Source organism: Hippocampus guttulatus, chromosome 2, assembly GCF_054856545.1.
Source record: "Hippocampus guttulatus isolate MCC_2025c chromosome 2, RoL_Hgut_1.0, whole genome shotgun sequence".
Classification (NCBI taxonomy): Eukaryota; Metazoa; Chordata; class Actinopteri; order Syngnathiformes; family Syngnathidae; genus Hippocampus; species Hippocampus guttulatus.
In genome coordinates, this window is record NC_141262.1 from 31,753,570 (window position 1) to 31,776,717 (window position 23,148).

The window sequence follows — 23,148 nt, forward strand, 5'->3', positions numbered from 1 at the left end:
TCAACCTTTACTTTTCTTAACAGCTCGTTATCATTTTACGTGGTCATAATAGCATTGGAAAGTAAATTACGTTTGGTCGGCATGGCGATGACCGAGAAATTCTCCATCTTGCTAATCAATGTTCCAAGGATTTTTAAGATGCTAAATTAAATTATTATGATGCTTTAAGACACCACTTTCATCTATGGTCATTTCACTCTTGCAATGCTTTGCTACAAATCAGAATGGGACTTCTAAGTGAAAAACTTAAAAGGGAAGCAGTGCAGCAAAATTCGAGAAAAAATGGACTAAAACTGGGTCAAGACTTAAGTGCAATTTGATGTTAGGGCCTTAACGTGGAAGCTGGGTTATGGCTAGCACACAGATGTTGATGCCATCATGTTAAATGATGACGAAATCACCATCGATCAGAATTAAGTTTCAAGGCACTGCAACAGCCAATTCAGCCTAAACGGTTACCTCCAGGCCAGAATGGAAACACACACACACACACACACACGCACACCCATGCATTCACGCACACTGTACAATGCCTCTGATCGATATGGTCTTTCGAACTGTCCAAACAGATCTAATTTTTGGAACAAAATATTCCTAATTCCGTCCAAGATTTTACAGTGGCAATTTTAAGCAGACCAAATCCTGGTAGTCAAAACGGCTGTGAAAGAACTGTGAGCAACGGATTATGTTTATAGCATTGTTAGCACTAAGGCCCACTTTAGCCACCTTGTTTTAACAGTTTAGACTTTTAAATAATACTCAATACAGTGCTTTCTGACAAAATATCTGCCGACTCACTGTACATTATACATAAGCAAAAACTTCATCTGGTACACCTGCACAGCCAAATTAAACTCAAGAGCTACTGTATATCAATAACTGCACCTTTGCCAGGCAAGTAAAGTAAGATCATCTACCACTATATATGTTTTTGTTGTTTCAGTGTTTTGTAAGTGCTGTGAGCTCTTTCGACGATCAAAAAACAGTACAGCTTCTGTGACCATGTAGTTTGTCCAAGTCTTGTTTCCATACCATATTGACATGGATGGACATCATCCAATAATTGGATAAACAATTATTAAAACGCTGCCCGATCCTGGTACAGTTTCATTTTGCAGCAGGATGTAATTTTGACAGAAATGGGAGTCGCGGTCAGTAGTCGGGTTTACATGAAGAGCTTTTTAAAAAAGTTCTCCTGTCGCAGACGAGCTCTGGGGGGACACTGCCATTTTCAAGTGTGTAAATGACGACGCCATTGCATATTTACGCCAATACAGAGCATACAGAGACCACACCCAGCCTGGCTATTCCGTTTGAATTGTTTCCATGACGTTTGTTCGGCCTGGTAAAACGACTCTACCACTCATGTGAATCTGAATAAATTCCATACGGATTGAATTAAATCGGAATACAAGGCACCATGTAAACCTGGCTCGTGCCATTCCGTTTCAAATAACCCGGTTTAGATTATTTAAAAAGCATCAATGTACAAATGAGGAATGAGTCTAAATACCAAGGCAGATGGTGTTTAAAAATTACCAATATTATATATTGCAAATGCCTGAAAAAGCCTGGACTTATTGGGCTGTATTGTATTACTGAACGGAAGACAATGAATACATGTGCATGAGCCATACATATCATGCAATAAACTTTCTGTGTACATCTCCAACGTGATGTTCTGAATATGGCGAGACAAGATGGCTGCCAGGCAAAGGAGACAGATGTTTGGTGAGTTTGACCTCAGTGGTTCACCCGAGGAGCCAAACAGCTGACATCAGTCCATCTGCACTTGTCTGTCATGAGCAACTCATTCATCGAGTTGTGCTGGTGGCCACAGTGGCCTATAAACCAGACGTTTAGATGTCAAAGTCAACCTGATTGAGCAGCGGATGATGCAGACATTTTTTTCCCTCCACAGTGCATCCGCCACAAGGTAAGATCAATAGCACTCTGGTGTACATGGATTGTCAAATTAAATTTAAATTGTTTGAAATGATGACTAGTTGTGCAAAAATGTCTTGTACTTTGTGATGGGCAGAGGTGAAATTGAGTATGGAGTGTGGGAGGGTCACCCTGGGCGAGAATGATCGTCTGGGTCCAAGCTAAAGAAGTCAATACCAGTAAGGGCAACAGTTGCCGTTCTGATAAGTCATGGCATCTTTCGGGGCCTAACTACAATGGAGTAGCGATAACATTTTCAGCTCCCCCATACAAATTAAAAAAACTAACAACCCAGAAGTGCAGACAGACACACGCATAAAGACAGTCCTTGCACTCAAACCAGAAATTCAGCAAAGCACATATTGTATTGCACCCACTGGAGGTACATTTAATCTTCCTCACATTCAATATGTCTTTTTTCTTCTTTGAAAACACGTGTAAAAAATATCGGTTATAGTGTTTTTCTTCTCTTTCCAGTTCCATGCTTATCCATTGTGGGACTTTCTCTGTGCATACATCCTTTTTGAAGTCATTTTAATAGGACGCTGATTGGATTTCCTCCGCTACTTTTCACTGATGATAGACTGCAGCAAGTTTTGAATACGGTCATTCATGGTTTAGCCGATTTAAAACTCATTTGAATTCACTTTGTAAATTAACACTTTGAGCGCCGTTGATGTGAAATACCGTCGACAGCAATTGTCGACATCAATCTCCATCAACTGCTTTTTTTCTATGGAAATGGGTGGAGAAAGGTTTTGGCTAAAGCATTGCAGTTTTGGGGGGAGCTCACTGTTGTGGCTAAGCTCTTAAATCATGTCTGACCTAGGAAATACAACCGTTACAAGCAGCTAGTGATCGATCAAAGTGTTTGTCATGTGAAATCTATGAAAAAAAGTGTCACAAAAATGAGAAAAAATAATGGGGATTATTTTAGAAGGTGAAATTAGGACATAATGTACACAGCTACACACACACACACACACACACACACACACACACACACACACGTTCATACGTGGCATCCACACACACTACTAAATACTACTACTACTAAATAGGTTGCAAATAGTTTGTAAAGTTTTTCAAATTGCTTCACAATTCATTGTGAATACATAATTTATGATCCAAGAAGAGAATCAAATATTAAATGTGGTTGTTTCGGTGTTTACATAAAACAATATCCTGTGATCCTTGAAAGATCAGTCAGAAAGCTCTAAACTGGCTGGCACTCAAGATGTTCTCATTGTTTAATGTGGCTGGCATATAAAAAGTGAATAAAAATAAATGTCCTTATTTCATAACATTTATTCCGTTCATCATCTTGTGGCAACTTGATTCAAGATGTTTTCTTATGTAAAACAACATCCCAAAAATAGTCATATAGAGGAGCCCCAAAGATAAGCATCGACTCACCCAGTCTTGGCAAAGTTGGTCCAGTAGGTCATGACCACAGCACTGAGCATGACATCGTTCTTTGAGAAGTTGCAGGGGAAAAGGTCAGTTGGACCGATCATTGGAATTCCAAAAACATAGGGAACCTCATCCCCGTGCGCGGCATCTGACCAGGCAGGCTTCATCAGACTCTGGCAGTGGTGGTAGAAGGCATAAAAGTAGGTGGGTGAGCCATAGCGAGCGTGGAGATCTGCTGTTACCACAGAGGGCTCCACCCACTGGTGATCGGTGAAGAGAGCCACCAGAGTTTTGCGCCTGGTTTCTGGATTTTCCTTGTCAGCCCAGTCTGTGTACATGAACTTAATGGTCTCCCTCAGAGTGTCTTTGCCCTCCGGGTATCCATACAGACTGTCCACAAAGTCAGACACCGAAAAGTCAAAGTCGTTTCCAGAAACGCCATCCTCTGAGTCCACCACGTTCTCCACAAAGCGCAGACCCTCGCCTTGGTTGACGCCCAGCATGATATCATAGTTGAGGAACTCCCCCTGCTCCATAAGGATCTCGGGGTCATCAGGGATGACATCGCCATCAATTACAGGTCCAAAAGCCACGTGGTACCTTGCGGGTTGTATGTCCTGCTCCACAAGCTCCCTGGAGCTCTTCTTCCTCAGACAGTCCACCATGTCTAACGTGTCCAGGACGTTGCAGCCCACCTTCTCCGCCAGGAGGCGCGTATACTTGACCGGCTGGTAATTCACCGCCCAGCTGGACAGCGCCGAACCGCTCTGAATGATGGCTCGATGGAAGAGACCTGCACAAAAACACAAGGAACAGTATGCTGTGTGTGTCGTGGATAATTCAGTTAGGCGCGACGAAACACAATGGCTGTTCATTTGGCTGCTGTCATGTCGGTGACCTGACTGTCAGCTGCACAGCTGATAAGTACAAAGACCAGACTGACAACAAGTTCTTGCTCCCACATAGGACAATAATAGATGCCTACAATAATAGAATCATGTCTGCGATAATGAATGCCCAGATGGCCTGGTCTTACAGACTGCTCGCAGACAGACGAGAGCACCGGCACTCTGTCTTTTCCTTTCCCATCCCTACAACTCCCACAGTCATAATCTGTATGCTTGTCGGAGGCAGATGCTGAGAATATGGCGCTGCATTGTTTTGTTGCAAATTTTTTTTGTTTTGTTTGTTTATTGAGCATATATGGTACGCACAATAACAGACTGACAAAAGTCAAACAAAAATTATGAAAGGAAAATTAAAAAAGTAAGTCAAAGAAAAAACACACATCATCACAGTTGTATGCTCAAAGGAGTAGGAAGAAGTAAATAACTTATCTAGTCCTACCCCTTATTATGTACCAATTTGAATTGATCATTTTTCAAAACAAAGAAGAAAAATCGACATATCATCAAATTCTTTTACCCTTATGTATACTATACTTTTCTATTTATACACCTTTTGGTTTGTATATATATAGTTATTCTTTCTCCTTTTTTATTTCAATTTTCTCATATTCATTATAATTAGCATTTCTTGAATACAATTGATAAGTTGATCAAAATCCAAAACAAGAACAAACAGTTGTATTACTATATTTTATAAGTATATCAAATTTATCTTCTTAATTCTGATTCATGTAGTTTTTTTGTACTCATCTTTTGAATTTGTTTTTGAACTCCTCCAACGATTTACTCATTTTCAGGTCCGTTTCAAGCGTATTCCACAGATTGACACCTATTACTGATACACACCTTTGCTTGATGTTTGTTCTTGTTCTGGATTTTTTGTATTGATTAGTACCCCTTAGATTATAACAGCTCTCTCTAATTTCAAAAAGCCTCTGGATATTTTGGCAAAGGAGATTGTTATGTGCTTTATACATTAATTGGGTGATTTTGAAGTCAACCAGGTCGTCAATGAGAGAATTTACAGAAATAATGCGGAAAAACAGAATGCGCATTGAGACAAAATCTTCACGCATCTCCAAATAAACTCTGCCGACGTTAATACATTTTAAATGATTAATTCATTCATTCGTTATATACTGCTTATTTTGTACGCCGTCACGGGGAAGACAGAGTCAATGGAAGATGACCTGATGGGGTACGCCGTGGACTGGTAGCAGGTGAAAGAGTCACGGTTATCTGATCAGGGAGCGAGATGGCAAATGGTGTCAATAATTTGATGTTCATATAGTTCATGACAGCGGAACCAAAGGGAACTGGATTTCTTCTCGACTTTCATGAAACTTGGACGATTGGTGAAGCATCTTCAACAAGAAGCCTTTTTAAAAGTTTAAAAGTGAAACTCAAGTGTCAAATTGCTTTCAAATCCACATTTGTGGATTACCCTCTATTGATCTTGATGACTGAAACGTACACTGTTGAATCCTTACTCCTCATACATCTCAACACATTTCACCTTTTTTCTTTTGCTTTGTTTTTCTACAAGTCACAGACAGTGAACACCATTTCAACCACTTTGTTAGTTATTCATGGTTTCTCTTTTAACAGCCCGTACTGACATTGACCTTTTATCGATAAAACTACTTTGGCATCTGTTTTTTGTACCCCCGCCCCCCCCCCCCCCCCCCAGTGAAAATGTGCACCCACAATTAATTACTGGCTTCTACAGGAGATCGTGGGTGGATTGCTATTAATAAAAGTAAACTCCTACTCCTTATTCGCGGAGCTGTGCACTTTACTTGCCAACAAAATGCTACCTGGTGGCATGCACAGAGAGAAAGTGTGTGTGTGTGCGATGTATGGCAATAAACACATTATGATACAGACGTCCTGTGATGTAAGTAGATATACAATATCTTAGTGTTTTGTGTGTGTGTGTGTGTGTGTGTGTGTGTGTGTGTGTGTGTAGGGGGAAACTAACGCAAACAAATCAACAGTCTCGTGGGTTCTCTCCCAAATCAAATTACCGTTTAGTTGCAGCGGAGAATGAAGGAAATCCGAGACGACTTTTTACCACAAGGCATACATCCCAAATAAGAAACATAATTTCCTCAGAAATGATTGAATTGCATCCCTTCGAAAAATGTTCCCATTACATCCGGCAGATTAAAAGCGACATCACTTCTGTTTGCGGCATGCTTTCCTCGCGTCATCCTCAAGTCTCAGCATTACAGCGCTGGCGCTGCTTTGCCGACCTGGGAGTCAGAGGCCAAGCTCCAGCCGCTTGACCACGCTGCTTTATTGTTCATGTCATCGTTACGGTCACAGTGATTGAATTCCACTGACGTTGTCGTGGTGGCTGGCGCAACAGACGACCACCAGTCATTACGAGCGGTAACAGAACGTCACAAGATGTTTCCACAACATCGTGTGGAGACGCATGCTGGCATGCAGAGTTCAAGAGTAATATTTTAGCATCGGTGTGGGTGGCTGCTGAAGTCTCTGTGTTTATGAGGTAAACACAAGACTTAAGTGCCAGATATATTACTTTGGTAGCCTTAATCAGCGGCAGCGGGGGGCTTATTTCTTCTTGGCAAAGATTAAGTGTTTATTTACACTCCTCTTTACATTTCTTCACAAGGAGTAAGTAGAATTAATTTGTATGCTTGGGTGAACCGTTAAATGTTTTTGAAAGTTACATTTCAAGGTGCACTCTGCTGTGGGTTCCGTTTTCCGATTTTCAGCGGGCAAGTTGTCCGAATGCTGAGACAAGCAATAATAAAGACGTTAATGCGCACACAAAATATTCATATATTTTAGACTCATGAATTACAGCAACATCATCACTCAACGGAGTTCTCAATTGACGAACACAATGTGTAGAATGTTCCGGATGGATTACCCATTCTGCCGCGAAGCCCGAACACAAATCAATTGCAAAACGTGCGATTTTTTCTTGCATAAATACAAAAAGTGAGATTCAAACACCCATTTTCTATGCTTTCCATTTTTCTGCTCAGATCCTAATTCAGCTGAGACGACCTCGACTGCTCATTTCACTTGCGTTTGTGAACTGTGCTTTGGGTGAGAATGCATCTCTTGCCATCTACACCTCAGTCAGCTATGGGAACCTCTTTACTTTCATTGATAAAAAGACAAAATATATCATAGAAAATGCTGACGAATGTGAAACGTGTCTGATATGTTCAAATGAACTATCCAGTGTGATAGCCCTCAAGCCCTAGGCAGTTATTCCTTTTATCTCCATAATCCATGGACCAAAACCTCGATTGCAGGGAAGGAGCTAAGCAGCAAATTAATCACAACTCATCGATCATCCAATAATTATAAAACTTAAAAGATATCTTCAAAACACGTCTTGGTTTGTCCTTCAAAGAATTTTGAGCCCAAATCAAAAGCGGTACTTTATATAACAGAGTACCTGCACTTTATTTACAAAGTCTTCTCTGACACGCTTTCAGGAAAGGCCGTCCTGTCCCAGTCCCAGAGCATTGTAATTTTAAATAAAATACTGTATTGTCCTGTTCCCAGTGTATATGACTGTAACTCCCATATCATCCAATTTTTGAGAATAGCTACATTAAAATGTTTTCCTGCTGGAGATTCCTGCTACTGTCTGCTCCTGTGAGCTTTTTATCCTGTTCTGTCCCAATCGCGTGGTGAAAGGTAAAACTGACTTCCATCCCAAGGGAATCCTGCAGCAAACTGTCAACCTCTAATGCACAGGTTCTCACTGCCCGTAGGTGTGAATGCATGCATGAATGTTTGTTTGTCTCGATGTTCCCTGCGATTGGCTGCCGACCAGTGCAGGCTAGATACTGCATCTAACCTCAAGTCAGGTGGGATAGACTCCAGTTTACCCACAACCCTAATGAGGACAAGCGGTTTTGAAATTGCCATAACAATTTACTTTCAAAGCACAGCTCGACTGTGAGCTGTTTAACTCATTCACTCCCAAAGACGTTTAGAAACGTCTTTTCAGACTTGGTCCAGAATTGGCTGGTACTGAATGAGTTAAAAGCGTTTGCTCAGTGTGGTTCACAAAATAGCCTCTGCATCATGAGACATATGTGCTAAAAATCCCACTGAGAAGTTTTGCGGCAAACACAATACATTTCAGCATGAATCTGGACTTTGCGTTTGTTGTTTCTGTGCCGATAAAATGAACCACATTGGATGTGAAAGCCACTACGAGCACCACTGCCCTGCGAGCTGTCCTATCGACTGTGCGTCTCTGCAGGGTGGTGGCCTGGGCTGTGACTCCGCGAGCGGAAGCAGATGTCAAGGATTTCACCCACTTGGAAGCATTAGAGTGACAGCTATAAGACGCAATTTGCTGGTGTGAGAGTGGGGATGTATGGCAGCTGCTCGGCTCGTCTGACCCTCTTTGGCACTGTTCTCCTCTGTCCTTATTTCCCCTCTCCGAGCCCGTTCTTGGTGTTGTCTCTCGTCACATCTCAACTTAACTTAGCACAGCAAGCAGAAGGATACGTGGGGCTGACTTTGCCCTTCGGTGACATCACCACTTGGAATGTCTTTGATCATACAGAGAGCATATTTGCCTGCAGGGAAGTTCCATAATCAACAAGGCATACTTGATAATACGTATTGGTACACAGCTCTTAAGATGTTAATTAAGCAATCACAGTTGTGCTAGACACCTTAGTTCCTATTGAGACTTACTATGGCCATTAATATTAATATCAATATGCAGTCGTACCTTGAATTATGACAGTGGTTCTCAATTATTTTCTGTCATGCCCCCCCAAGGATGAGGAAAACATCTCGCGCCCCCCCCCCCCCACCCCGCATGACTATAAATAGTATCATTTGTCCTCCATTAAGCGCCTTCAGCTGGTCCAGAATGCCGCTGCTCGCCTCTTGACTGGTACTCGTAAGAGGGAGCACATAACTCCTACTCTGGCATCCCTTCACTGGCTCCCCATTCATTTTAGAGTTATTTTCAAGATCCTCTTATTTGTTTTCAAATCTCTGAATAATCTCGCGCCACCTTACCTCTCTGAGCTCATCCGCCCCTACACACCTGCCCGGCGCCTCAGGTCTGCGGACCAGACATTATTAGTAGTACCAAGAACTAAACGGAGCCTTTTCTGTTGCTGGTCCCTCTGTCTGGAATGACCTCCCACTGAACATTAGGCAAGCCTCCTCGCTGCCCACCTTTAATACTCGCCTCAAAACTCACTTGTATTCTTTGGCATTTGACTCAGCATGACTTAGATTTGTTCTTGGTTTTACTGTTTGGTGCTTTCTACCGCCTTTATTACCGATTTGTCTTACTGTTTATTGTGCATGTTAAATTGCTCCATGTACAGCACTTTGTATGCAGCGATGGCTGTTTGAAAGTGCTCTATAAATACTGTTGACTTGACTTGATTTGTCCATAAAACTGTTATAAGTAATCCTTTGCATAACACTGTATCCTTATTAACGTATCGGAGAATAAAAAAAGAAAGAAATATGGACCAACTTTATGGACCAACTTACAACAAAGAATAGCTTTAGTAACTGGAACAGAAAAAGATTTAAAGTGCATCTGAAATTCGAAAATAATATTAAATCCTTAATTTAACAATAAATATTTTTTGACTGACCATGTCAAACCATACGATACTGAAAAATAAAATTACATAAAATCAATAACTAATAATGCATTCAAACTAATCACCAACATGATCTAAGGAGCACAATATTAAAAAAATATATACTTATATATATATATATATATACTGTATATATAAAATAATTTGTCCTTTTTTTTTTTTTTTTAAATCAAAGTTGATGTCTGGATTAATGGCTACAATGAGCACGTTTTGCAATGCACAGCTTTTCGAAGCGAGGTTTGAAGCAGGACACAGCAACTCTCGGCTCCTGCTCAGACCTGTATTATTATACTGAAGTAGCAGTCACAAAGCGGCATGATTGTTGGCAATATTCGGCACGTTTTCACTGAAAAAAAGTCAAGCAGCTTATCAGCGTGATTGGGGTGTAATGTCTTTAAGTGACGCCTTAATTTATTTGGCTTCATGCTGTCCGCTACCAAAAGTTTTAGACACAGTCAGCACATCGACGTTCCCTCGTCTGCCACCGCAGTCACATTGCAGCCAAGCGCTACATACGCCTGGTCATATTTCCTCCCTGAGAATACTCCCTGCGCAAACTCTGCCAATGAGAGCGCCACTGCCCCCTAACGTAGTGGAGGTGCAACTGCACATTATTTTAGGACTAAAAAAATAAAAAAGCATGTTCCCTGAGGGCAAACCACCCACTATTGAGAAACACTGAATTATGAAAACCCCAATTTACAAATTTTCTTAACTTCCGAGCTGTTGCTTGGTGATAGATTTTTTTCCCCTGTATTTTCACAACCATTCGGCGCACCGTATTGTTGGGCGCAGTCTCAGTAACGGGTGCTATTTCTGTATTTGACACATACACAAAACGCACTGTATTATTGGGCGCAGCCAGGCATGGTAAAACATACGCCAGCTTAAACATACGGCATGCATGCACACACGCTAAAAACACGTTTTTAAAAAGGCAACGGAAGCAAAACTGAGTTCGATTGTACTTTATTTAGCCATTTTACAATGTACTCACGCGACTGGTACCTGCTAGGGGCGTGCCTTTAGCGTCCTCTTACACGCCCACCCTTCACTCATTGGCGGACTTCCGCATGCCTGTCGTCACTCACGTCCGCCTTTTCTCTGTATAAACAGCGTGTTGGCCAGAAGTGCTCTCAGTCAGGCTTTGGAACTCGGCGCATACACGAGACGCTCCGCATTATAAGGCGTCCTGTCCATTTTGGAGAAAATTTAAGACTTTTAATGGCGTCTTATAGTTGTGAAAATACAGGAATTTTAATTAAAAAAATTTACGCTTTGTGTTATAAGCCAAAATGTGCGAGTCTCAGGTTTGCTGCTGCTCAAGCAACAAGAATAAAAATGTGCACTCAAGGTGCTACAATGTCTTTGCCTGAGGAGATGGAGAGACACATTCAGCGATGCTCTTTGAGCCGTTTATTGAACAGGACATACGATCAGAGATACGACTACAAAATAAGGACAGTCTCAAGGAGCTGCCGTAGGATGCCAATTGATGCCGAACAGGCACATGCGGGGTAACCTGCTCTTATCCCTGACGGTTCAGGTACCAGATCGACTTGGGTGGTCAGATTCGTTAAATGTTTTCATTGTATAGTAGAGGATCATTGCCTTTGATGGATAATAAGATCAATTCCAAGATATTCAAATATATTTGGTCCAATAAATAAATAAAAAAAATATATGGTAGATAGATGTGTAATAACAGCAAACATTTTTTTACTCGGATTGCAAATGTGTAAAAGGAGTAAGGAAAGGAGTACATTATTATTTTGTTTAATTACTCAGTTGTAATTTTCAGTATTTTAAAGAAACAAATGTTTGAGGCTTTATATGAGTTGAATGAACAAGGTGCAAAGAAGAGCACAACTTGATTCTGATTTACTGAGGCTTACAGTCACCGTTACAATCAATAATCAAGTATAGTTAGATGTTATTCTCAGTTTTACAACATTAAAAATGTTAATGCCTCAAGTTCAAATGAACGAACAAATGCTAATCAAGAAAACACGAGCATTTCCTCACTCTTACTTAATGGGCCGTGGTTCGCCCGATTGGAGTTTCCGTAGCATATCACTGGCGAGCGCAGGTCCCTGATCTGATCTGGTACAACTGGTATCTACAACAGCACTCACCAGGCCAACGCCTGAAAGCACGCACAAAAATGCTCCCCACTAAAGGCATGTCAAGCCCACTTTTGCAAGATTCTGAAACACCTGCAAAGGAATTCTAAGCACCTGCAAAATTTGAGAGACCTGAAGAATTAATTTAGTGTATGTCTTAAACAAGGATATGTGTCACATCTCTTAACCTCTACCGCTTCATATCAATACGTCATTGTCATTACAAGGCCTGATTTCTGCTGCATTTATCGTACGGGAGTGACTTTGGTCACTGTTTATGTTGTTAGATAGGACAATTTTTTTTTGCTGAGAGACGTTCCAGGTGGTCATACAGTACCTCTGTCTGTTTCTGAATTGCACTGCGAGAAGCACAGTTTTGGCATGCACATGTGTTTATATTAAAGCCAAGGTGCTCCATGTACATGTTTTTGTAGAACATCATATTATTTTTATTCATTAAAAACCTGGAACAAAAAAAGTTAATTTGGGGGTTGGAATGGATTAGGCCTTGTCACGCCATCCTTTGCGAGATCAATACAGTGTACATTTTATCAAGTATATTTACCTTCATTTACGCGCGTGCTATGAATGCAACGGTGCCTGCCTGGTCCTGCCAGGGTGTGCATCGAAAGCCGCAGATGGCTGACTGCTGAGGAGGACTGAGTGGGCCTGACACTACGAGATTTATCTTTCGCTTTGTTTGATGAAAGGGAGCAAGAGTGAGTTGGGCTTCACTATTGTTTGCTGAGAATCATATAAATCCAGTGCGCAGGAGCTGTCACCGGGGCAATAAATATGTATTAGAGCTGTGTGTGATGAGCCCTACTGTGGTTGGAAGCCCACGGGGGAAGGTCAGAGAGCGGGGGAAGGTGCGGGGGGTGGCACTGCGCTGATCACCCACTGAGAGAATTCACAAATTATCGACGGTGGGGTGTATGTATGCATGTATGTGCGTGTGTCAGTGCTGACTTTGATAAGACATAAAGATGGTGAATTAACACATGCATCATCGTGACACGGTTGGTGTTTGTGACACTGTAGTTAAGAAACTCTTTACTTTGGATAGAAGAAACACTATCATTCCAGGTTCATATTCTTTGCAGAAGCAAAAGATCACTCTATCGTTATCTGCCTGTTTGACATGCTAGAACCCAACACATCAACCATGAGCTGATCCATCAAAGCATGGCGCTGCTGGCAGATTGAGGTCACACTGAATTATGACTGGAGCTGCGAGGTAATCACTCATTGGGTCGCGGCGAAAATGCCGTCACGTAGCACCGCTGCCGTCGCAACGCTGCGGTGGGCCGACCTTGACCGTGCTGCTCCCTCACTAGACACTCGTTAAATGGGCATGAGGTTCAGGCCTGTGGTTGCTGGCATGGCTTCTGGGATAATTTATTGTCCATAAAGGGGGGGGGGGGGGACAAAAAGTTGATGACCCTTGGATCGGTTAGAGCACCACAATCCACAACTACAGGCTCACACCATTTTTGGATAAGTGTAATTTGGATTAAATGCTGGATTGAGCAAACCAATGGGGCTTTTCTGGAAAGGGAAACATGACAAAGCAGTGCTGCAGTGCTTTGGATCACTGCTGATGTATTTAGTGGCATGTATGCGCGTTAATGGACGAGGACGTTCTGTTGGCGATGAGGCCTAAATCCACTATAATGAGTGTATTTTGTAATCTGTAACAGATGTCAAATGTCACTGAAGCATCAGTAATGATTTTTTTAAATGACATTGGCCCTGGGATCTAGTAGACGACAATAATAATGATAACTTTCAAAAAATGTTAAAGTCGAAAGCCCTTTTCACACCATCTTGGTTTTCATGGTGTTCACCATGAAGCAGGGCAGAGGAAGGTTGGTTAATGACACACTGTGCTTAGGTAAGTGCAGTGTGAAAAGGCCTTTACCATGCCATGAAGAAAGCACAAAAAAAACCAACCCCTCAAAACGAAACAAAAAAAAGTTATGCAACTTTCTCACTTTGTGGCTTTACTCGGCTCTCGTTGGGGCTGGTCAGTTTTCCACTTCAAAATACTGTCTTTGGTTTCCTACAATATTCTGTTCCTACAGTGGTAACATGATAACCCAGATTTGGACGGATTTCAGAACACACCGTTCTCTATTATAGCCAGAGTTTTCATTATATAGTGGTTAGTTTTTATTTTGAGTTGACTTTTGTTTTTTTTTCAAATTCAGAACATTAACAAAGGCTGTTTTCATCTAAATATTTATGAGGACTAGTTTTAGTTTTCCTTATATATGGCACATTTGTGGAGTGCAAGAAAAAACAAGGTCACTTAACTATTCTACAGTATAGAAAACTAGAATTCCTAAAAGACATTTTGACATTCTTTCATCAGTATGGAAGTACAAAAATAATGTGATGAATACATTTAAAATAAACTCCGAAGGCTCTTGCATGAAATCAATTGACATGGACAAAAATGAATGACATTTTAAATTTGGTTTTATGAAGCTAAACTATAGTTTTAGTGAGTTATCTTTTTTTTTTTGGTTTTGTGAATATCAGTTTTAGTTATTTTGTTGGTTTTGTTGACTGATAACCTTGATCACAGCCTCCACTAACAGAGAAGTAAAGTCATAATAGCATGTTTGTTTGGAAAACACTTGTAGGCCATAAATATAATCAATCAATGACAGGAACTAATCGTGCCATCCCGTGGCCTCTGCGCAAACTGCCTTTTGTGTTATTCCATTTTTTTTTTCATTTCAAAATATTACATTGACACATCATGAATGAATCTGCTTGACCAATGAGTGACAAGCGAGTGTTGCGTTTCTGATAAGCTATTGGCTCCAAATGTTGCAGTGTGTCCCAATAGAAACAGTACTCGCTACTTCCTGGGCAGCGTAAGGACGTGTTTAGGTGAGTCGAGAAAAAAAATGGAAAATGTGCTCGCTACCTTGAATGTTTCAATTCATACCTTGAATGTCAAATTTCACCAACAATATAAATTCACAGCCAAATGTGATATGTCAAAGAGCTAATTCTGTTAAAATCTGATCCTGGAGAACCCAAGAACCTTTTTCTTCTTTGGAAAATTATGAATTATACATCAAATGACTGCTATATGTTCACTGAACACCAAATATTTAATGCATTAATCCTAATTTAGGATGAGGGCCAAATTTGACCCTTTGGGATTTAAGGGTAGCATTTGAGTAGCAGAATTTATAGGGGCTAAATTAGACCCCGTGGGCTTTCCAGGGGTTTTAAATGTCCTCACAAGCATTATCACCATAAAAGACAAACACAGAAATGTTCCGTTTCACGCCACTCTCTCCCCCACAGCAACTGCTTGATCTTGTGCTAGCCTCTTCCTCATCTTTACATCTTTAATCTTTCACTCGCTCTGTTTTGCGTCGCTCTCGATCGAGCTCTCGCTGTCTCGGTTCCGAGGGCCCGTGCTGAGTCCCTCCTTGCTAATTATTAGGCATAAGCCTGCGCTCAATGAAGCCTGAATCCTCTGAGCCACTCTTACCTCCAGCATCTTCTCACTGTAAGAAAATCTCCACAGACCAGTGCACTATACGGTGCATCCTCTTTTGTAAAAATTAAAATAAAATACATCTAGTGAAAATCTTGCTCATTTTCACTTTTTCCCCTCTTTGCTGTTTTTCTATCATTCATTTTAAGCCTCATCTCCTACAAGGAATCATTATTTCACACCAAACTATAAAGTTATATGAAGTGGTTTATTTCACCCCAGGAGATTGAATTAGCCCTATTTTACATCCTTGGTAACTTGCGGTCAGAGGGTTAGAGCTGCTGTCACCATAGCTACAGCCTTGTGGCTACAGCTAACTTAAACACGAGGGTCTGTGGTCGAATCATGAATGGAGCCCTACAGACAACTGAACAGTTGGTCCAGAGGCCCAGAGATGGCACCTACATTGCACTTCTATTCCATTATATCTCTGTGCTCCATCAAATTTGTCAACTTCAAATGGCATCTGACGGAATCAGGAACCTTGGAAGTTGGATGGTGCAATTCCTGTATCCAGGCTACAAAGTGCATAATTTGTACACATGCATGAGCAATAAGTACGGCTGTTAATTTGCACTTTGTATGGTTTCTCTCTACACAATGCAAGCATCGGCTGGTTCCACAGGGAAAGATATTTTATGAATAATAATGGAAAAAATAATACCACAGCACTTACCGACTGTACCTAAACAAGCTGCCTAACGCAAAGCACGCTTAACCGAGGCCCAAAATAATAAACATAATGAAACAAAATGTCGGTGGCACCGCGGTTGACGGGTTAGCACATTGGCCTCACAGTGCAGAGGTGTAGGGTTCAATGTCTGCATGGGTTTTCTCCGGGTACTCCGGTTTCCTCCCACATTCCAAAAACATGCATGGCGGGTTAATGGAACCCTCTAAATTGTCCCGTGATGTGCCTGTGGATGCGGATAGTTCTTTGTCTATGTGTGCCCTGCGATTGGCAACCGGTTCAGGGTGTACCCTACCTACTGCCCGAAGTCAGCTGGGATAGGCATGCAGTGGGTGGATGAATGGATGGATGGATGAAACAAAATGTCCCATTTAATGGAACACTCAATTATTCTTCAGCTCACCATCTACCTCGTGAGGGACGATGCATAATAAATTTCCAGTCTACTGTCAATGTTCACCCATAAATTCCTAGCCTACAGTATGGACAAATAAGGTGATTACTAGATTTATCCAACATCTACATTGAGTTTGTATGACAATAAAAGAAAATAACAACTACTTCAGCATTAATGTTTACACAAGAGTGAATAACAAGCTTCACCTTCAAGGTGAAAGGTTTTCTCTATTCTTTTGGAATATTTTATCCCGTATTAATCGCACGCAGAGCGGCCCGGGAGTCCAGTAGTTAGCACATCGATCTCACAGCGCAGAAGTCGTGGTTTAACTCTCAATAGTGGAGTGTTTTATTGAAGCATTTTGTATTTTCAAGTTGAAGGAGTGCTTGTATGTGTTTTGAAAATGCATTCATGTTGTAAAAAGTATCCAGTAAAAAAAGTGAACTCATTATTGCTATATTTGTTAAAAAGTTTACGGTAAATGTTTCATGATTGCATATATTTCAAGGAACAGTTCAAATGTTAATCATATTTGCGTACGATTATTCATCCATCCATTTTCCGATCCGCTTTATCCTCACTTGGGTCGCGGGGGGTTGGGGGGTGCTGGACCTATCCCAGCCATCTTCGGGCAGTAGGTGGAGGACACCCTGAACTGGTTGCCACTCAATCGCAGGGCACACACAGACGAACAACCACCCGCGCTCACACTCACACCTAGGGACGATTTAGAGTGTCAAATCAGCCTGCCATGCATGTTTTAGAATATGGGAGGAAACCAGAGTACCCGGAGAAAACCCACACAGGCACAAGGAGAACATGCAAACTCCACACAGGGAGGCCGGAGCTGGAATGGAACCCGGTACCTCTGCATTGTGAAGTTGACGTGCTAACCACTGGACTACCGGGCCGCCCCAGATATTTCCTCTATTCTCAATTGACAAAGCACAAAAGATACTGGCACCATTCATCCTGAATTATATGCACTTTCCTGGTGTTGCCAGAGCAATCGTTTAGTTAAGAGCAGTGGAGTTCAAAACAGAAGGATCAACCTTCTTGTGCTCTATCCAGACCATAAAAGAGGCTGTGTTTGAGGGGCCGGTGTTTTCATCAATCAGTGTGAGACATGCTCCATGCTAACCTTATATAACGTTGTTTGGTCTTCAGCTCGAGCCTCTGACGAGCTCGGCTGCTTGCCTGCAGGCAGCAGCTTTGGACAGATAAAGAGTTTGATCCGTAAGTGTGGATGGAGGGGAAAAAGGGGGTGCGAAGAAAAAAATAGAGCAAAGAAGACTGATACGAAGGAAGGAGGAGAAATAAGAGAGGACATGGCAAGAGGGAAGAAAGGGGAAGAAGAGGATAAATTAAAAACGGCCCAATTGACAGGCCATACGCATCTGAGCACGGCGCGTGTGGTATCTCCTACAAATTATGACGAGACATTTAACATTCACTGATCAATACAGCACACGGCTCACACATGCATGCACAAAGGCTGGTATCCCTCTGTCTGTATGCACATCACAGCAGGGTTTCATCTCCGACTTGAACTCATCAATCTGGCTGCTAATCGACAGGCAGGCAGACGAGGGATAACCTGAGTGGAAAATAATTTGCAGTTGAATTCAATGAATCTATTTAGGCCTGCGGGTGAGGCTTACAACCTGGGGATGTTTCCGACTAGTTTGGAGAATGTCGTAGCGGGCTAAAACTGAATTCTCAAAAGCAATACGTGTGATTGTTTAAACATCGTGGTGCCTTTGTGTTGTACTCTCCGGGACTATGAAAATGGATGTGTCAATCCACGTAGGATAATGCTTTTAATTATTTAAAAATGCCATTTGATCCAGTTGTGCAGGAAATGCCATCATAATTGTATCCAATTAGACTATTTCACAGCACTGAAAGGTTGTAGCAGCTTTTGTCAGTTCAGTGGAGCCCTCGAGGCCAAACACAAACACTTGTTCATTTGTTTTGATTTCAAAAATATTTTTACACAAGAAATGAGCAAAAATAGGCCGTAAGGTGACCTCGTGTTTGGCACATGCCACAAATTCCCAAACGTGTCAGGTTAATCGATGATTCTGTGCTATACATATGTGTGAATGTGAAGTTGATTGTCTGTTTGTGACTTGTGACTCACTGAGGACTAGTTCGGAGTGTGACATGAAATAAAATGTTTGGATGGTACAGCTTGTCAGTCGGTGGCGCGTTTGTTAGATGTGAACACAATCACCTGACATTTAGACCTTTAAAGGTCAACCAAAAATAACAAACAGAGTTCATCAATTTATGCTTCTTGAATAAAGCTGAACGATTTTGAAAAAGAATCGAATGAAATTTTTTCCCACCTCAATATTGTGATTGCATTTTAATATGCAGTTATTTTGTCCTCTTCTTATGCGTTCGAACAAACAAAAAAGATTCTGCTTTACAACGAACAATATCAGATTGATTTGACATAAATGTTTTGGTTTTATTGTTTGTTGAGGCTTACACTAAAATGAAGGCAAATGAACCATGAATTAATATGAAAGACATGATTAATTTATCTTAATTAGAGTCGGTACCATACGAACTACTTTGACTTGCAGTCTTTGAAGTGTTCACAATGAAAACTTAATCGAATTCTACCAAACAAATGTGGCATGAATATAAATCAGTGAGTCACAAATCAGATTCCAACAATAATGCAAACAAACTAGCAAACAAAATACCTTTTAATGTTCCATCAAACTATGATGTGTGTAAACATGTGGACTGTACTTCTTAAGCAGTGACCTTATCTAGACACGAACTAACTAAATAAATGATCATATAATTTTATTCTTACACAGGCGGCAGCACGGTGGTCGACTGGTTAGCACGTCTGCCTCAGTGCAGGGATGCGGGGTTCAATTACGGGCTGCGGCCTTTCTTGTGTGGAGTTTGCATGTTCTCCCTGTGCCTGCGTGGGTTTTCTCTGGGTACTCCGTTTTCCTCCCACATTCCAGAAAAAAAGCATGCTAAGTTAATTGATCACTCTAAATCGTCCCTAGGTGTGAGTGTGAATGGTTGTTTGTCTATCTGTGCCGTGCGACCAGGCCAAAGGGTGTAGCCTGCCTACTGCCCGAAGGCAGGTGGGATAGGCTTCAGCATGCCCTGTGACCCTTATGTGGATAAGGGGATCGGAAAATGGATGGAGGGATATATATAATACCGGCCCGTAAAGTTGGCGCCAGTCCGCTAAGTATTGTGCACCACAAGTGGTGTGAATAGGTTTTCATGTTATGTATACTTGCGTCGTGGTCTTTATTATTATTTTTTTGTCCATTTCAACTATTTGTTGTCATACTTGTTCAAATAAGCACTGATCATGATCTTATAAGCACATTCAATTGCTATTTTGATTTTTGGACGGAATGGTAGGCTATTCTCAGACTGATACACTAATAAGCGTAAAATTATTATTTTAATTGAAATGTAACCAAAAACATAAAAGTTCTGAGGCTTGAAACTCCAGGCCTGAAAATGAGACCGCCTCAAGCTCTGCATGAACAGTGGCACCTCAACTTATGGACTTTGCTCCATGACCCCGTTTGTAACTCAGAGTTCGTAAATCGAGGTCAATGTTCCCAGTAAATACGGTACGTATCATAGATACTGTCAATTTTTTTTGCCACGTTAAGCAGGAAGCCAGGCAGCCGCTGTGAGAAAGGTAGTTGGAAGAAGCGTGTGGGAGTACGTGAACGGAACTTACAGTTGTACACATTACAGCTTTCTATTAGGAGACATTGAGTTTTATGTGGGGTTTTTGGGGCGTTTACAGCCAACGGTAACCTTTAAGTCATTCTGAGGTCTAATTAGGAGAAAAAAACAAAAACAAAAACAGCAGAACTGTCGCTATGAGTTACGCCCAGAGCCAGTGATGGTTAAACAGCACAAGAAGCACAGCACCGATCCACCCGTTCATCCATGCCGAGACGGTTTGAATAACGAAATGTACGTAACCGGAGCCAGATGTTTTACAAGAGATTTGTGAGTAACTTGAAAATTTGGCAAAAAGGGTCATTTGTAACTCGGTTCCATTGTACTTCAAAAATAAAGCCAACTCACTGACTGAAATGAAGTCTGGCCTTAAGTTACTAATGACAGTGATTTAAATTGAAAGGCAAAATGTTTCCCCAAATTTGGGTGGTTCACAATTGAAAGCATCAAGAGAGCATTATTGGTGCAGTCTGAACACGATGAGTGCATCCTCTTTGAACAACCATGGAGAGTGACACTGCATTTTTATTCAGTCCATAAAAAAACGACAGTGATCAAACCACTCTTTCGCCGTAGTCATTCAGCTGCATCTACATAGTCATAACTTACTCCCACGGCCTACGCCCTAAGACGAGGAGGCTGCAACGCTGAATCCTTTCCAATTGCACTCACGCAAGTGTCACTAATGCCGCAGCCTGCGAGAGGCAAAGGCTGTTTATCTCCATGTCCTTCATTGTGTTGTGGCATTCGAGGCGGCATTCACCACGCTCGCTTCATGCCGCGGTTGTTTAGATGTGAGCCCGATATGGGGCACAACAACATGCACACCGCCTCAAATAGGCCCCACTGCGGAAATGGGAAGAATAATGAGTTATTACAGGGTTATCTGTGTGTATCTCCATGTCATGACTGCGTAAGCGTCTCTGCTAATCTAATTAGATGAGACAAGTTGTTAAAGATGTTTTCTGATTCCTCCCGCTCCTACTGCTGTGTCCACAAATAGATTCTAGATCAGGGAGCCGAGAGGAAATGATTAGAGCCTATAGTTCCCACAGACACTGCGCTTAATTGGACGATGGGCCACGTGATTGTTGGGCGGCAGAAGTAAAAGTAAAAGTCATGACTCTTGCTGTTTCTACAGATACAGCATGTTTAACATCCGATCAACCATGGAGAGCGGCCTTAAATCTCATGGGAAGCAACAAACAATAAGCAGAGAAAAAGAGTACACTGAAAAGCTCCTTACGTACAAATCAGATGCAGCGTATGTCGCGGGAGGGTCAAAGATATAAGTTGCACATGACGTTGTCAGCTCAGCCGTGAAATGTGGAAGGATGGCGAGCTTCTATTCTTGGCAACATTTTGCCTGTGACAGCCAGATGGGATGGATGTAACTCGTTTTTTGGGCCAAGAAAAGCCACCGAGAGGGCATAGTTGCATTTGTGACTGACAAATCATCTCAAGGGGTTTACGTCCCCTTGAGGGGATCCGGAGGGGTTTAGCGCGATGATGGCAAGAAAGAATGACAGGGGGAAAAAAAAAAAGAAAAAGACAAGAAAAGCTCAGGGACCTAAGTGCTTGCAGAAACAAATTAGCTGTGGGGGTATTGAAGGTGGCGAACTGGATACCGATCTAGAAGCAAACAGTGGGTGGATCGTATCGCTTACAACGACCCTTTTTTTTCAATGCATTGGATCTGGCTTAGAAGCCTTTCAGAGTCTGTGTCTGATCCCATCTGACTACAGAATCCATTCAAAGACTAAACCATTTACATGCATACAAAGAGCATAAACATGCCACACATGTTCGCTCTCTGAATATGAATTGTTTCTCAAGGGATGCCCAATCTCCAAACAAACGGCAAATATCTTCAGGCTAAATGTCACGTGTACAATACAGTACACCCACAAGACCAGCACTGGTGAGCACACTCGGTCGTATAATTCAGCAAGCCAATTAGGCGCCACACGCAGTGCGACGTTTCTTTTCCCGAACAAGAAGATCAACAGTTCTCTTTATGTAAAACGCTGTTCATGAACCGTAACCAGATGACATGTTGGAAACACAAAGTCTCTCCCTCTCATGTGCTGCAATTCGTGTTCATCTTGCAAAATGATAGAGCTATTCCTATTAGAACGGCTCCACCTATCACAAGCTCTTTAAGGGTCAGCGTTCACACCAGCAGCTGCATCCAAGCTGATTAACTCGACCAGCAGACATGAACGTGCTAGACAGGCTCAGGTTCCAGCAGCGTAAACATATTATTCATATTCTTGTAAGTGTGTGTGCGTGTGTGTGTGTGTGTATGTGTTGCTTTTCATCCAGTGTCTGACACCACTGGCCCCTGCTCTGCCCATTGTGCCACCAGCCCAGCGGCCAGATGCCATGCGGGCTCGGCCTAATATAAGGCGGCATGCCATATAAACATCGGACGGAAATAGGATGGAGATGCAAACGCACTCGCGCCGTCCATACACGGTGGACGTGAACATGACTCAGAAAAGGATATCTGTTTGTTCATTAGCCAGTTTTGACAGTACTTTCTGAAACAATGTCAAAAGTGCCAAGTAAAGGGAGACCCCACAACATTAGGGTGCAAAAAAACAATAGTTATAGGAGCTTATTTATTTTTGTTACAATGGAGTCACCGATAGTTCAGTGCAATCTCGACCGAACGAACAAATTGGTTCGGAAGGGGTGTTTCGTTAGTCCGACAGATCAAAGCACTTTTTTGTGGCCAAAAACAAAACAAAACAATGC

At 41.8% G+C, this 23,148-nt stretch overlaps 1 protein-coding gene across 2 annotated transcripts in view; it reads right to left on the reverse strand.

Annotated features, from left to right (window-relative positions):
- The window catches only part of nlgn3a (neuroligin 3a), a 195,625-nt gene that overhangs the window by 12,587 nt on the left and 159,890 nt on the right, over positions 1-23,148 (reverse strand). For both annotated transcript variants that reach the window (XM_086105721.1, XM_086105720.1), the window contains one exon: positions 3,361-4,150. In XM_086105721.1, the coding sequence (XP_085961847.1) occupies positions 3,361-4,150 (790 nt within the window). The remainder of the gene's footprint in view (positions 1-3,360; positions 4,151-23,148) is intronic.